We start from the raw sequence: 13176 nt of genomic DNA, 5'->3' as shown, positions 1-13176 counted from the left end.
ACATCTGTTAGTGTCATAAGTCAATTTCATAAAAAAAGCTAATCATGGCGAGTAATGAAAGAAAGAAAAACAAGGGCTGTTTGTAAAACATGCATGCCCCCCATATGGGCTGTCAGTTGTAGTGGCAGTCATTGTGTAAATACGTTTTTTGGCACTGTGACCTTGACCTTTGACCTAGTGACCTGAAAATCAATAGGGGTCATCTGCGAGTCATGATCAATGTACCTATGAAGTTTCATGATCATAGGCCTAAGCTTTCTTGAGTTATCATCACAAAACCATTTTAATGTGTCAAGTCACAGTGACCTTGACCTTTGACCTAGTGACCTGAAAGTCAATAGGGGTCATCTGCGAGACATGATCAATGTACCTTTGAAGTTTCATGATCCTAGGCGTAAGTGTTCTTGAGTTATCATCCGGAAACCATTTTTCTTAGTTGAGTCACTGTGACCTTGACCTTTGACATCGTGACCTGAAGATCAATAGGGGTCATCTGCAAGTATTGATCAATGTACCTATGAAGTTTCATGATCCTAGGCATAAGCCTTCTTGAGTTATCATCCAGAAACCATTTTACTATTTTGAGTCACTGTGACCTTGACCTTTGACCTAGTGACCTGAAAATCAATAGGGGTCATCTGCGAGTCATGATCAATGTACCTATGAAGTTTCATGATCCTAGGCATAAGCGTTCTTGAGTTATCATCCGGAAACCATTTTACTATTTCGGGTCACCGTGACCTTGACCTTTGACCTAGTGACCTCAAAATCAATAGGGGTCATCTGCGAGTCATGATCAATGTACCTAGGAAGTTTCATGATCCTAGGCCTAAGTGTTCTTGAGTTATCATCCGGAAACCATCTGGTGGACGGACGGACATATGGACAGACCGACATGTGCAAAACAATATACCCCCTCTTCTTCGAACGGGGGCATAAAAATAACTGGATAGTCAGAGTTATGGACTAGTAAAAAAATTGGAGCAACATACATGTATTTATGTAGAAAGAACTGATACAAAAATTATTGTGCAATAAGATAACATACCAGATATCAAACAAGAGATGTGTTTGTCAGAAACACAATGCCCCCTACTGGGCCGCTTTGATTTTTTTTTTACCTTTGACTTTGAAGAATGACCTTGACCTTTCACCACTCAAAATGTGCAGCTCCCTGAGATACACATGCATGCCAAATATCAAGTTAGTGAAGTTGCTATCTTCAATATTGCAAAAGTTATGACCAATGTTAAAGTTTTCGGATGGACGCACAGACGGACAGTTCAACTGCTATATGCCACCCTACCGGGGGCATAAAATGAACTAAGTTATACCATTGCTTATGTGTATATACCAGTAATATTGTAAATGTCAGCCACAATCCAATTCAAATTAAGAAAACATATTGCTTGATTTAAAACTTTTGAATAATTATTTATACAACTAACATTAAACAGAATATAAGAAACTAAAGGTATCAGTTAAATGAATATTACAACACTCAATTTATATACTGAACAGTGACATTTCCAAATATGAAAGTCAAGCCATCAATTGGGAATAATGTAACTTTCTATGGGAGAAAAATAGCTACACAACCAGCAAAAAACACCCTGTATATGTGTGCGTGTGTTTGGAATGTTTATCGGGGTCTCCAGCGCCTGAGGCTGCATTATGTGAAGACCGGGATTGTGTCCCAGCACTTCTACCTAATTAATTATTTGACTAGCAAAAGTTGGGAAGAATTTTGAATCATAGCTGCAATATCCGACCATTTGTGTTTTTTTAATGAAAGATATTGGTAATTTTGGTGAGGTTCTTTAGTTGTAGGGGGAAGCCAGAGTTCCAGGAGGAAACCCAATCAGTCTTGTTTGGTGACCATTAACCAAACTCACATGCTATGTGGGACAAGCTTTGAACCCAGTTAACCTCAAGAAGCACAATTATCTTTGCTAGCCATATTTATGTGTGTGAACTTAGCAGTTTATGAGGTCCTTCTGCGCCTGAGGCCACATTGTGTGGATGGTGTCCTAGCACTCCTACCTAATTTGCTGACTAGACGTACACAGGTAAGGACCCAATTTTGAATTAAATCTGCAGTGTTCAGTTATTTAGCTGTTTCTGAAAGATTTTGAATACAGATAGTGAACCAGTTCCGAACCATGACCAGTTCCGGCACACTTTGAAATTATAAGGCTGGTATGAAGAAAGTGTTTGCAGAAATTGTGCATGTAAACTATGTTGTAAATAAAAATAATCATAATATTTGTCCCTCGTTATAAATGTAAATAAATGAACTGACCGAGGAAAGACGAACTGGGCACATTTCAACTTATATGTACTGTAAACTCCTTCCTTTGGCTTTGCATACAAATCTGATTTTGTGTTTATTCAAATGCGTCATGGATCTCGACAATAAACTTTTTTGATTACCCCTGTACTGTACTGTATGCTGTATTCAGAACATTTTTATAGAATATAAATCCCAAATGAAATTATTAGGAAGATAAAATTAGAAAGTACATGAAAATTCAAATAAATTGTCATATATCTATATTCATAAAATATGTGGTTAAACTATTAGTATATCATTTGTATGTGCACATGAAATAGCCATTCATGGGAAAAGCGAAGTGAAAGACAAACGGATCATAACACATTGTAGTACTGATGTAAAGAACGCAAAGTCTGTAGAGCGGGTAATTAATAACAACATGTAAATAATTACACATTAAAGCTGTGTTTATGTATAATGTTTGCATATAAGTATACGCATAATCATTTTTCTATAAATTCTATTACATAGTTATTCTGTCTGTATCCTAATAAAGAACTTTATTAAACCAGTTTCGAATTATTTGACTACATAGAATATTTTGATACATAACTAAACTATGGATTTAAATGTATGTTATACTCATGGCTATACTGTATAAATATACTCGATATCATGGGCAAAATTTTGCCTATATTTTTTTAAATATACCATATTATTTAAAACATTAACTGTAATAAAACAAAATATACTACATGTGGTTTTAGCTCACATGATCAAATTGTGCTACACGATGAGTTTTTTTTATAGAGTGTTTACATTTTTATCCCAGATATTTTTATATTGGGGTTATATTTGATTCACAAGGGTTGGTTGGTCTGTCTGTCAGTCTAGCGTCTGTGGGCACAAGTTCAATTCGTTTTATCTATTTGGCCTTTCAACAGGGTGGATATGAAATTTAATTCTTACATGCAATATCATTCTCTGCATTTGCCTTTCAGTTTGTTTGAGTATTCACTTCACAATGCAATGGTGGCCATTGTTCCTTTTGATTGAAATTCAAATGGCCAATATATCTGACTATTTACAATGTTTCTATGACAAGTTGCTATATGGTGGTAGTATTCACATTCAGTGATAGCTCTAGTTTAGAGTTTGACAAAAGCATCATCTCTACATTTCAGAACAACGACAGTATTTCCCATGGGCAGTTCTTTTGAGTCAGACATAAAGGAAAGTAAAACCTCCATCAGACAAGCTGCCCAGAACAGTTGTGTTTCTGTTAGTTTTCTAAGACGTCTGTCTGGTGGAGTAGCTCTGGACAGCACAAATGGTCAACAGCCTATTTTAGCTAAAAAGAAGAGGTTATGGCAACATTGCTTCAAGAATTGTCTCTTGTATGTCATTATCTAGTGTGTGCGAGTTAAGTCATTTATGATGTGCAGTTAGCTCTTTTGTGGTATTTGAAGAGGTTAAAAATCATTGTATTTAGCAATAAAATTTAATGTCTGCTATTTTCAGAAAGATTTTGGAAAGTCATCGGCTTCAAAATGCAAGCTGGTGTCAGGTTGTAAGGAGTTAAGTGTATCTGCACCATTTTATTCTATGCAGGGGTACTGCTGCTTTGTGAAATATATTTACATGTTATTTCATGTTATGCTGTCTTTTGCGACATGTAGTTCATATGCAGAGGTACTGCTGTTTTGAAGATTATACTTAAATTTAATTTAATATTATGATATGTTTTACACCATGTTATACTTATGCAGAGGTGCTGCTTTTGTGTGCATGATATTTACATGCTCGATTTTCATGTCTCTTAACTTTATAATTTTTTATATTTTTATTTTGTTATTGTTTTTTTTAACCTTTCTATGCTACACTTTATATTTAGAATATTGTTTCTATGGACTGGACTTAAAGAAATAAAACGAAAAAAGGCAGTTGACTTATTAGAAATAAAACTGTACCAGTATATGTCTATCATGTGTTTTATTTGCATCCCCCATCTTGTAACAATGTCTCTATACATTCTTCTCTGTAAGAATGTATAGAGACATTGTTACAAGATATCAATTCTTTATAAACACATTTTCATTTTCTCTGTACACAAACTGTCAAATTGACAGTAAAACATCCCATTGAGATGACCCCCATTGCACATATCTATTAATAGATATGCGTGTCGGAACTGCTCTACTTGGATCGGAATCGGTTACGTTGGGTGCTATGTTTACATGCGTAATTTAAATACTTATACTTGCTCCATTTCCTTCAAAGTGGACTTAAATTGTAGATAAAAGAATTATCTTTCACCCCACGAAGATAGAGAAATGGACCTCATGCAGCTGTGAAATTTGCAGCGAAATTTCAAAAGGTGGACCGGTCCACAGATAGTAATGGTGTGGTCTGAGACGACCCGACCTGTCTGGTATGGTGACCGCCGACCAAACTCACGTATCCTGAGAGGTCCTACTCAGTACATTTGTATTTATACTGTATAAAAAATAAAAATAAATTGCCTGATGCATGTTTGATTGTTACCTTGGCCAGCTCCTGTAATGAAAGATAGAGAGACTGATAAGTTGTTTTGAAAATATTTTTCAAATCATAAAGACATAACATCAATAAAATATGCAAGAATTATCAATTTAGTATTTAAATTGAGCATTAACAGTGTTTTTTAATGTGGTCAAAACTGTTTTAATGTGACAAAGGAAATATTTGCCTTACATTGAAACTGCTGAACGTGATTTAAGTTTTAACTTCAATTTTAAGTGTTTTTGTAACGACACATTTTGACAAAATAATAAACAATACATAAATCAAATTAGGAAATAAATGAAGGATATATAGATACCAGATATTATAACCTACCTAAGGGTGTGATGGTTATTTCTGACATTTCGTATTTAATACTATAACATCAGTCAAACATTGCACAGTGTTGTCAATGTTTACAACCACTGAAGGCTGACATGTTTTAGTTATGCAGTGAATAAATTCGATTTAATATTATTGTAATCTTTAATATTACAAATGTAATTAATAGCTTTAGGTTATTCCTCAGTTCATTTTAAAGTACACAATTTACGTTTTATATATTTCTCTATACTTGACCTAGTTTAAACCGAAAGAAGTCGAACGCTAGTCATTCGCTTCAAAATGGCAGCCGAATCAGACCACTTCGATCTCCAGCGACTTCATGATTTATTTTACACCTGTCACGCTGAAGACGGCACGATCTGCTTAGATAACTATGTAAATGCATATGAAGAAATATCAAGGTATAAGCATTGTTGCACACTATGATATATTTAAAGAGTTGTGATGATTATTATAGAGTTTTTGATTAATCAAAGCACTGACAGCACTTATTAACTTGAAATATCTGTATCTGTGTGGTACTCGAAACTAGCTCACTTATGAGCACAACTTATCGAGGGTGTGGTGTGTGCCCTTTGATGTTAAACTATTACTAGCACGATTTAATAAGAACACTTTTGAATTGATCACTTTTTGTACAAGTCACTACACTTTCTGGTAACGAGTTCCAGTCCAGAATAGTACGCGGAATAAAAAAGTATTTATAAATGTCAGTGTTACTTGTTGCCAGTTTGATGGATTTAGAATTAGAGTTGCGTCGTGAGCGTTTGTTGACTTCTAGAAGATTGTCAGCGGGGACGGCCATCAGGTCGTAGATGATCTTGTGGAAGAAGACCAATAGTTGGTCTCTACGTCGGTCCTTCAATGGTTGCCATTTTAGTTCTTTGAGCATTTCTGTTACACTGCTCTTGCTTTTGTAGTTGTTACAGACAAAACGGGCTGCACGCCGTTGTACTCCTTCCAGTTTATCAATGTCTTTTTGAAGATATGGATCCCAAACAATGCTTGCATAGTCCAAAATTGAACGTACTAGTGATATGTATGCCTGCCCTTTGAAGTTTTTGTTGCTGTGTCTTAAATTTCTCCTGATGAATCCTAGAATACTGCTTGCTTTGTTACAGACTTTATTAACATGTGTTGACCACTTTAAGTTTTCACTGATCTGGACTCCTAGATATGGATTATCTTCAACTTTTTGTAAGAAATGGTTGTTCAGAGAATTGTTAAATGTTGATGGTACACGTTGTCTATGCATTGTCATGAGATAACACTTTGTTTCGTTAAACCTCATTCCCCAGTTTTTTGATCATTTTTTAAGTGAATGTAAGTCCTTTTGTAGGTTGATATGACCTTCAAAAGAGTTTATTGGTTGATACAAAAGACAATCGTCAGCGAAGAGAGGTACTTGTGATGTTATACTTTTTGGGAGGTCATTGATATGGCACAAAAATAGTAGAGGACCGAGCACTGTAACCTGGGGCACTCCTGAGTCTACTGTGCATGTAGAAGAGGATTCACCTTCAACAATAAGTTTTTGGCTTCTTTCCATTAAGAACGATTGGATCCATTTTAAGATGTTACCCTTTATTCCATAATTTTCAAGTTTGTATAGTAGTTTCCGATGCAGGGCTCGCGCTGTCGTTCGCCATTTTAGCCATTTGCGAAAATATTGAGAATATCGCTCAAGAAAAATCTGATTTGCGAAAATGCTTAAATCTCGTAAAATTTCATTGAAAACATCCACCATTTAAATACAGACTGGTTATGCCCCCCTTCGAAGAAGAGGGGGTATATTGCTTTGCTCCGGTCGGTCGGTCTGTCTGTCTGTCGGTCGGTCCGTCCACCAGGTGGTTGTCAGACGATAACTCGAGAACCCTTGGGCCTAGGATCATGAAACTTCATAGGTACATTGATCATGACTCGCAGATGACCCCTATTGATTTTGAGGTCACTAGGTCAAAGGTCAAGGTCACGGTGACCAGAAATAGTAAAATGGTTTTTGAATGATAACTCAAGAACGCATACGCCTAGGATCATGAAACTTCATGGGTAGATTGATCATGACTTGCAGATGACCCCTATTGATTTTGAGGTCACTAGGTCAAAGGTCAAGGTCACGGTGACCTGAAATAGTAAAATGGTTTCCGGATGATGACTCAAGAACGCATACGCCTAGGATCATGAAACTTCATGGGTAGATTGATCATGACTCGCAGATGACCCCTATTGATTTTGAGGTCACTAGGTCAAAGGTCAAGGTCACGGTGACCCGAAATAGTAAAATGGTTTTCGGATGATAACCTAAGAACGTTTACGCCTAGGATCATGAAACTTCATAGGTAGATTGATCATGACTTGCAGATGACCCCTATTGATTTTGAGGTCACAAGGTCAAAGGTCAAGGTCACGGTGACCCGAAATAGTAAAATGATTTTCGGATGATAACTCAAGAACGCTTTTGCCTAGGATCATGACACTTCATAGGTACATTAATCGTGACCCGCAGATGACCCCTTTTGATTTTCAGGTCACTAGGTCAAAGGTCAAGGTCACAGTGACAAAAATCGTATTCACACAATGGCTGCCACTACAACGGAAAGCCCGTATGAGGGGCATGCATGTTTTACAAACAGCCCTTGTTTTCTATAGTGTTCTCTTTGTTTCAATGAAAGTGTTCACAATTGAACAATAAACGAAAACCGGTCTGCACCAGAACATGAGCCATCGCTTGACCTTATTGGTATTGAAGCGCACGTGGTAGCTGGCCAATCAACATTGAGTTCGCTCACATATAATATTGGGTCATTCATGCGCAGACACTGGACACTTGAAATACACAGTTTATATTGTCGTCTGCCAACAATATAGCGGCCGATGGCAAACGTCGTATTTAAAGATAAACAAATGAAAAGGAAGCGTAATAATAAATAATTAACTTTTATGCTTATCACTTTACACCTTTCTACCGACTATTGATCTGAATTTAAGGATGATAGACCTAATTAAATCATTAGTTCTATGTCGATGCTGTTACTGTAACACTTCTCATTTTTTGCCGATTATCGCTTGAAATTAAAAGGTGATAATTCAGTTGTTTTTTACCCACAAACTGTGCTATTGTTCAGCAATATGTCAATCAAATTGTATAATAATAACGTTTTTGCTAGGTTACTGGTTTTCATTGTCTGCAGTCAAACGATATTCACATTTATTTCAAGTGCAAAACGCACACACTTTTTCGGACGGTCGTTTTCGGATACATTATTTTTTGTCAATAATAATTTATTTTCGAAGTTCTTTATAGAAGAAATAGAATGAAGAATACACGTGCGGTGATACGGACGGTGAAGTTTATAATATATCGAATTGTATTCACCTAAAATTGCAATTGGAAAGACTATAAAAAAGAATAATTAGTAAGGGCTCTGGGTGGGGTGGAGGCTCTGCCCTTTATTCCTTTAGGGTTCAACGGTGCCTACGGCTGCGGTTCCAAGACCCCCGGCCTAATTTTCAGGATTTCAAATTTGGGACAATCGACACCGATGTTTAATGTGCATGTATAAAATAACTTTTGTTTGTTCTTTGACAAGTACCATAATCATTATTTCTATATTGAAAACTGTATGTTATATTATGATATGTGATATGCCCTTGTTGTCATTAAAAGAAATGTAAGCAAGTTGATTTTTAGCTCATCTATTTTTTGAAAAAAATTATGAGCTATTGTCATCACCTTGGCGTTGGCGTTGGCGTCGGCGTCCAGTTAAGTTTTGCGTTTAGGTCCACTTATCTCAGAAAGTATCAATGCTATTGCATTTAAACTTGGTACACTTACTAACTATCATGAGGGGACTGGGCAGGCAAAGTTAGATAACTCTGGCGTGCATTTTGACAGAATTATGTGCCCTTTTTATGCTTAGAAAATTGAAAATTTTGGTTAAGTTTTGTGTGTAGGTCCATTTTATTCCTTAAGTATCAAAGCTATTGCTTTCATACTTGCAACACTTACTAACTATCATAAGGGGACTGTGCAGGCAAAGTTATGTAACTCTGACTGGCATTTTGACAGAATTATGTGCCCTTTTTATACTTAGAAAATTAAAAATTTGGTTAAGTTTTGTGTTTAGGTCCACTTTATTCCTACAGTATCAAAGCTATTGCTTTCATACTTGCAACACTTATTAACTATCATAAGGGGGCTGTGCAGGCAAAGTTATGTAACTCTGACTAGCATTTGGACGGAATTATGGGCCCTTTATACTTAGAAAATTGAAAATTTGATTAAGTTTTGTGTTTTGGTCCACTTTACCCCTAAAGTATCATAGATATTGCTTTCATACTTGGAACACTCGCAAACTATCATAAGGGTACAGTAAAAGGACAAGTTGCATAACTCTGGTTGTCATTTTTACGGAATTATGGCCCCATTTTTGACTTAGTAACTTTGAATATATGGTTAAATTTTGTGTTTCGATCCACTTTACTTCTAAAGTATCAAGGCTATTGCTTTCAAACTTCAAAAACTTTCATGCTATCATGAGGTTACTGTACCTGGCAAGTTGAATTTTACCTTGACCTTTGAATGACCTTGACTTTCAAGGTCAAATAATTAAATTTTGCTAAAATTGCCATAACTTCTTTATTTATGATTAGATTTGATTGATACTTTGACAAAACTACTCTTACCTGACATACCACAATAGACTCCACCCAAACCATCCCCTGTGCCCTTCCCCCCCTCCCCCCCCCCTCCCCCCCGAATCCCCCCCCCCCCCCTAAAATTTTTTTTTTAAGATCATCTCACAAATGACCACCACACCCTCACACTATACCCCCCCCCCCACCCCACCCCCCAATTTTTTTTTTGAAACGGTTAAAAAACACAAATATTTATTTTTATTATTTTATTTTTTTAATACCGTCCAACCATCGCACCCAAGAATCCCCTTCGCATTTTTGGAAGATAATGTAATAAATGTCCATACCCCCACACTATACACCCCTCTTCACTCCACCCCTCCCTCCTTTGTGATTGAAATTGAGAGTTCCTTCACCTTTAAAAAGAAAATAGATGAGCGGTCTGCACCAGCAAGGCGGTGCTCTTGTTATATATTATTTTTTCAAAAACAGTTTTCGCACGCCGAAAAAACGAAAACTGGTTGGCTCAAAGAAATTTTTGGCCAGCGCCAGCGCAGCGTTTGATACAGTACCACCGAGTGTTATATTTAATTCTGTTATTTCAGGGTAACAAGGTTCACTTAACTCAGGGTTTCTTTCTTTTGGGTTTTCCTTGGTAAATACTGATTTGAATTGGTTGTTTAGAATTTCAGCGTTCGATTGACTGTCCTGATATAATGTTCCGTTACTTTTAAGTCCTGATAAACCCACATTGTCTATGCGTTTTGATTTTTATATATTTCCAAAAAGACTTATTGTTCCCATCTTCCATGGACTTTGATAGGGATTCATTCACGTAAGACCAGTGTGCATTCCTTAGTTCTTTCTGTAGTTTACTATTATAAAGTTTAAATTGGTCCCAGTCTTCTGATGCCTGTGTTTGTTTAGCTTTTTGGTGTAGTTTATGTTTTTTCTTGATTTTATTTTTCATACTTGATGTAATCCAAGGATGACTGTGTTTTTTAGAAGTTAGTTTTGATGGTACATTCTTATCAAGTGCACTGTTAATACCTTTTTTTAAAGATCAATACTAAACATGAATCCATTCTAACTCATGTGAATGCGGTATCTAAAAAAATGCATAAGCTCGATTGCTTAAACTAGTTATTTACAGAGAGGGTCACATGGTTAATATGCATCTATTTAAGTTTTTAGTCGGACAAAAACTGCTGTTGCTATGGTTACATGAACAATAAAAACTAAAATTTGGATCCTGCAATTAACTAAAAGATGTCAGGCATGGTAATGAACTTTTTTAAAGGGATAGAGGGTAATATGAGGAATATGCACATTATTTTTTTAGTTAGACAAAATTGTGACTTCTATGGTTACAGATGCTATTGCAACACAAATAATTTTTAACCAAACTTTGGAGCCTGTTACAACTAAACAAAATAATGCTTGGGTGATAAAACTTAGTATGTGCTGCACACAGTGCATAGAAGGACATGTGGTTAATACGCATATTATTTCAGTTTTGTTAGTCTGTCTGTAAGTCCATCACTCTGAAAAAAATGGATTCAGAGTTAAATCTAAAAGTATATCAGCTAGGTAAATAACTCTTCAACTTTCTGGTCCAAAAATGTGTTGTGGGGGCATCAAGGCCTGTGATATAAGTTTATATTCACCTTTCATGCTTTATATATGGTAAAACACCATTGATTGATTTCGAGGAATACACATATTTCAGCAATTCTGAAACATCTGTTCCTATAGTTACCAAAGTTTCCTATTTCATGTTTTTAAACAGTCATGTACACTCCAAATGCTGTGTTTTGGCAAAACAGGGTATAATGTATGTGGGAAATGTGTTGTCCATGATAAGCCTGTGCATAATGCACAGGCTAGTCAGGGGCAACCATTTCCTCTTTTAAATGAAAATCCTCAAGGTGGAAAGTGTTATACCGGATTAGCCCATGTGGACTGTTGAGGCTAATCTTGTACAGTACAACACTTTACCCACATGCAAAGGTCTGGTTTTTCCAGAGCAAGCCTAAAACTAATAGCATGTTGATTTGATAATTACAGGATGCTGAAGTTGATGGGCACAGTGTTCGGTTTCGTCAACTCTGACGTCATAGAAAAGATCGGAATTTTGAGAGATTATCGGAAGTCCAACATTGGAGACCATTACAAGACTATACAGATGATGATTCAGTATGAAGTGGATAACAAGTTAACTAACTGCAAGAAAAAAGCATCAGGGGCCAGAACTCTTCTCAGGTTACACAGAGCTTTACAGTTTGTTGTGGATTTGTTACAGACCCTGAAAGATTCCGACGAACACGACAAAATGTCCAAGCTTACATCAGAGAGCTACTATCGCACACTGTCGAAGCATCATCCATGGATTATTCGTAAAGGTGTGGATGTGGCCGTCTACACCCTGCCGTCCCGTAAGCATTTCATTGAGAAACTGAAAATTTCTAACTTGGAGACCACTGACAAGCTGTTGGAAGCGACTGCCTCAATGGGTCACAGGATCTTCGAAGTCGTTGAGAAGATTTACTCAGACTTTGACCTGCATCAACTACCATAGGATATTAATTAGGAAAAACGTAGATCTGTATTGTGATTTTTCAAATGAACATTTTTATGTTTCAAATTGTGACATTCCTTGTCATACTTCTTTCTTCTATAATTATGGCCATAAATTTAATTACTGGCGTCACCTCTTTTTGTGGATGCCTTTATCTCTTAAAATAGGTGATGCCAATGATTAATGGTTGTGAATATGCTTTGACACATAAACTTTGCCAAGAATCTTAACAAATTCAGTAATAGTATTCATTAAATATGTCTAAATCTTTTAAAGCTTTTACCAGAATGTTTTTGCTGGAATTGCTGTAACAATGTGTATTAATTTTTTAAATCACTGACCATGGTCAAGCACTTATGCAGTTGAATTGTGTGTTATTGTACAAGTCTTGCCAATACCCGTAGATTAAAATGACATTTTTGCATCTTCCTCACACAGAATTTCCACGGTTGAAAAATTTGCTTTAAATGTGTACACATATTACAGTAGTGTAGTTAATATTGTATAAAGGTTTTTTTTATTGTATTGTGTTTATTCGGGGACTGTGATACTATTTATTCAGAGAAGCATTTCACAAAATGTCACTCAGCCAATATGATTGCATGTGTCCTACTATAAACAAGTTTATCTGATGAGCTATTTTGTGTTACGCCTTATGGAACAATTCAGTTAATACCTATCAAGTATCGACTTTCCAGTATGTAGTTAAAATTAACATTTAACATTCAAAGATTTATGTACTTCTTTGCGAATGGCACATGTCAAATTTGGAAGAAATGGATTCTTCAAAGTCAAATTT

At 36.1% G+C, this 13176-nt stretch overlaps 1 protein-coding gene across 1 annotated transcript; it reads left to right on the top strand.

Moving 5' to 3' along the window:
• Positions 1–5440: 5440 nt before the first annotated feature.
• LOC127882234 (ceramide-1-phosphate transfer protein-like) lies at positions 5441–12480 on the top strand. Its single transcript, XM_052430764.1, has 2 exons — positions 5441–5562; positions 11867–12480. Exons 1-2 carry the CDS (start codon positions 5441–5443, stop codon positions 12375–12377), a joined length of 633 nt encoding a protein of 210 aa, XP_052286724.1. The 3' UTR covers positions 12378–12480.
• The last annotated feature ends 696 nt before the right edge of the window (positions 12481–13176 follow it).

The sequence above is a fragment of the Dreissena polymorpha genome, chromosome 5 (assembly GCF_020536995.1).
Source record: "Dreissena polymorpha isolate Duluth1 chromosome 5, UMN_Dpol_1.0, whole genome shotgun sequence".
NCBI lineage: Eukaryota > Metazoa > Mollusca > Bivalvia > Myida > Dreissenidae > Dreissena > Dreissena polymorpha.
This window is presented reverse-complemented; position numbering and strand designations above follow the sequence as displayed.

What these genes read in the sequence shown, in the direction of transcription:
- LOC127882234 (XM_052430764.1), top strand. Translation starts at nt 5,441, where the DNA reads ATGGCAGCCGAATCAGACCACTTCGATCTCCAGCGACTTCATGATTTA. An exon ending in GCATATGAAGAAATATCAAG is followed by an intron (nt 5,563 to 11,866) that starts GTATAAGCATTG and finishes TGATAATTACAG; the next exon opens with GATGCTGAAGTTGATGGGCA.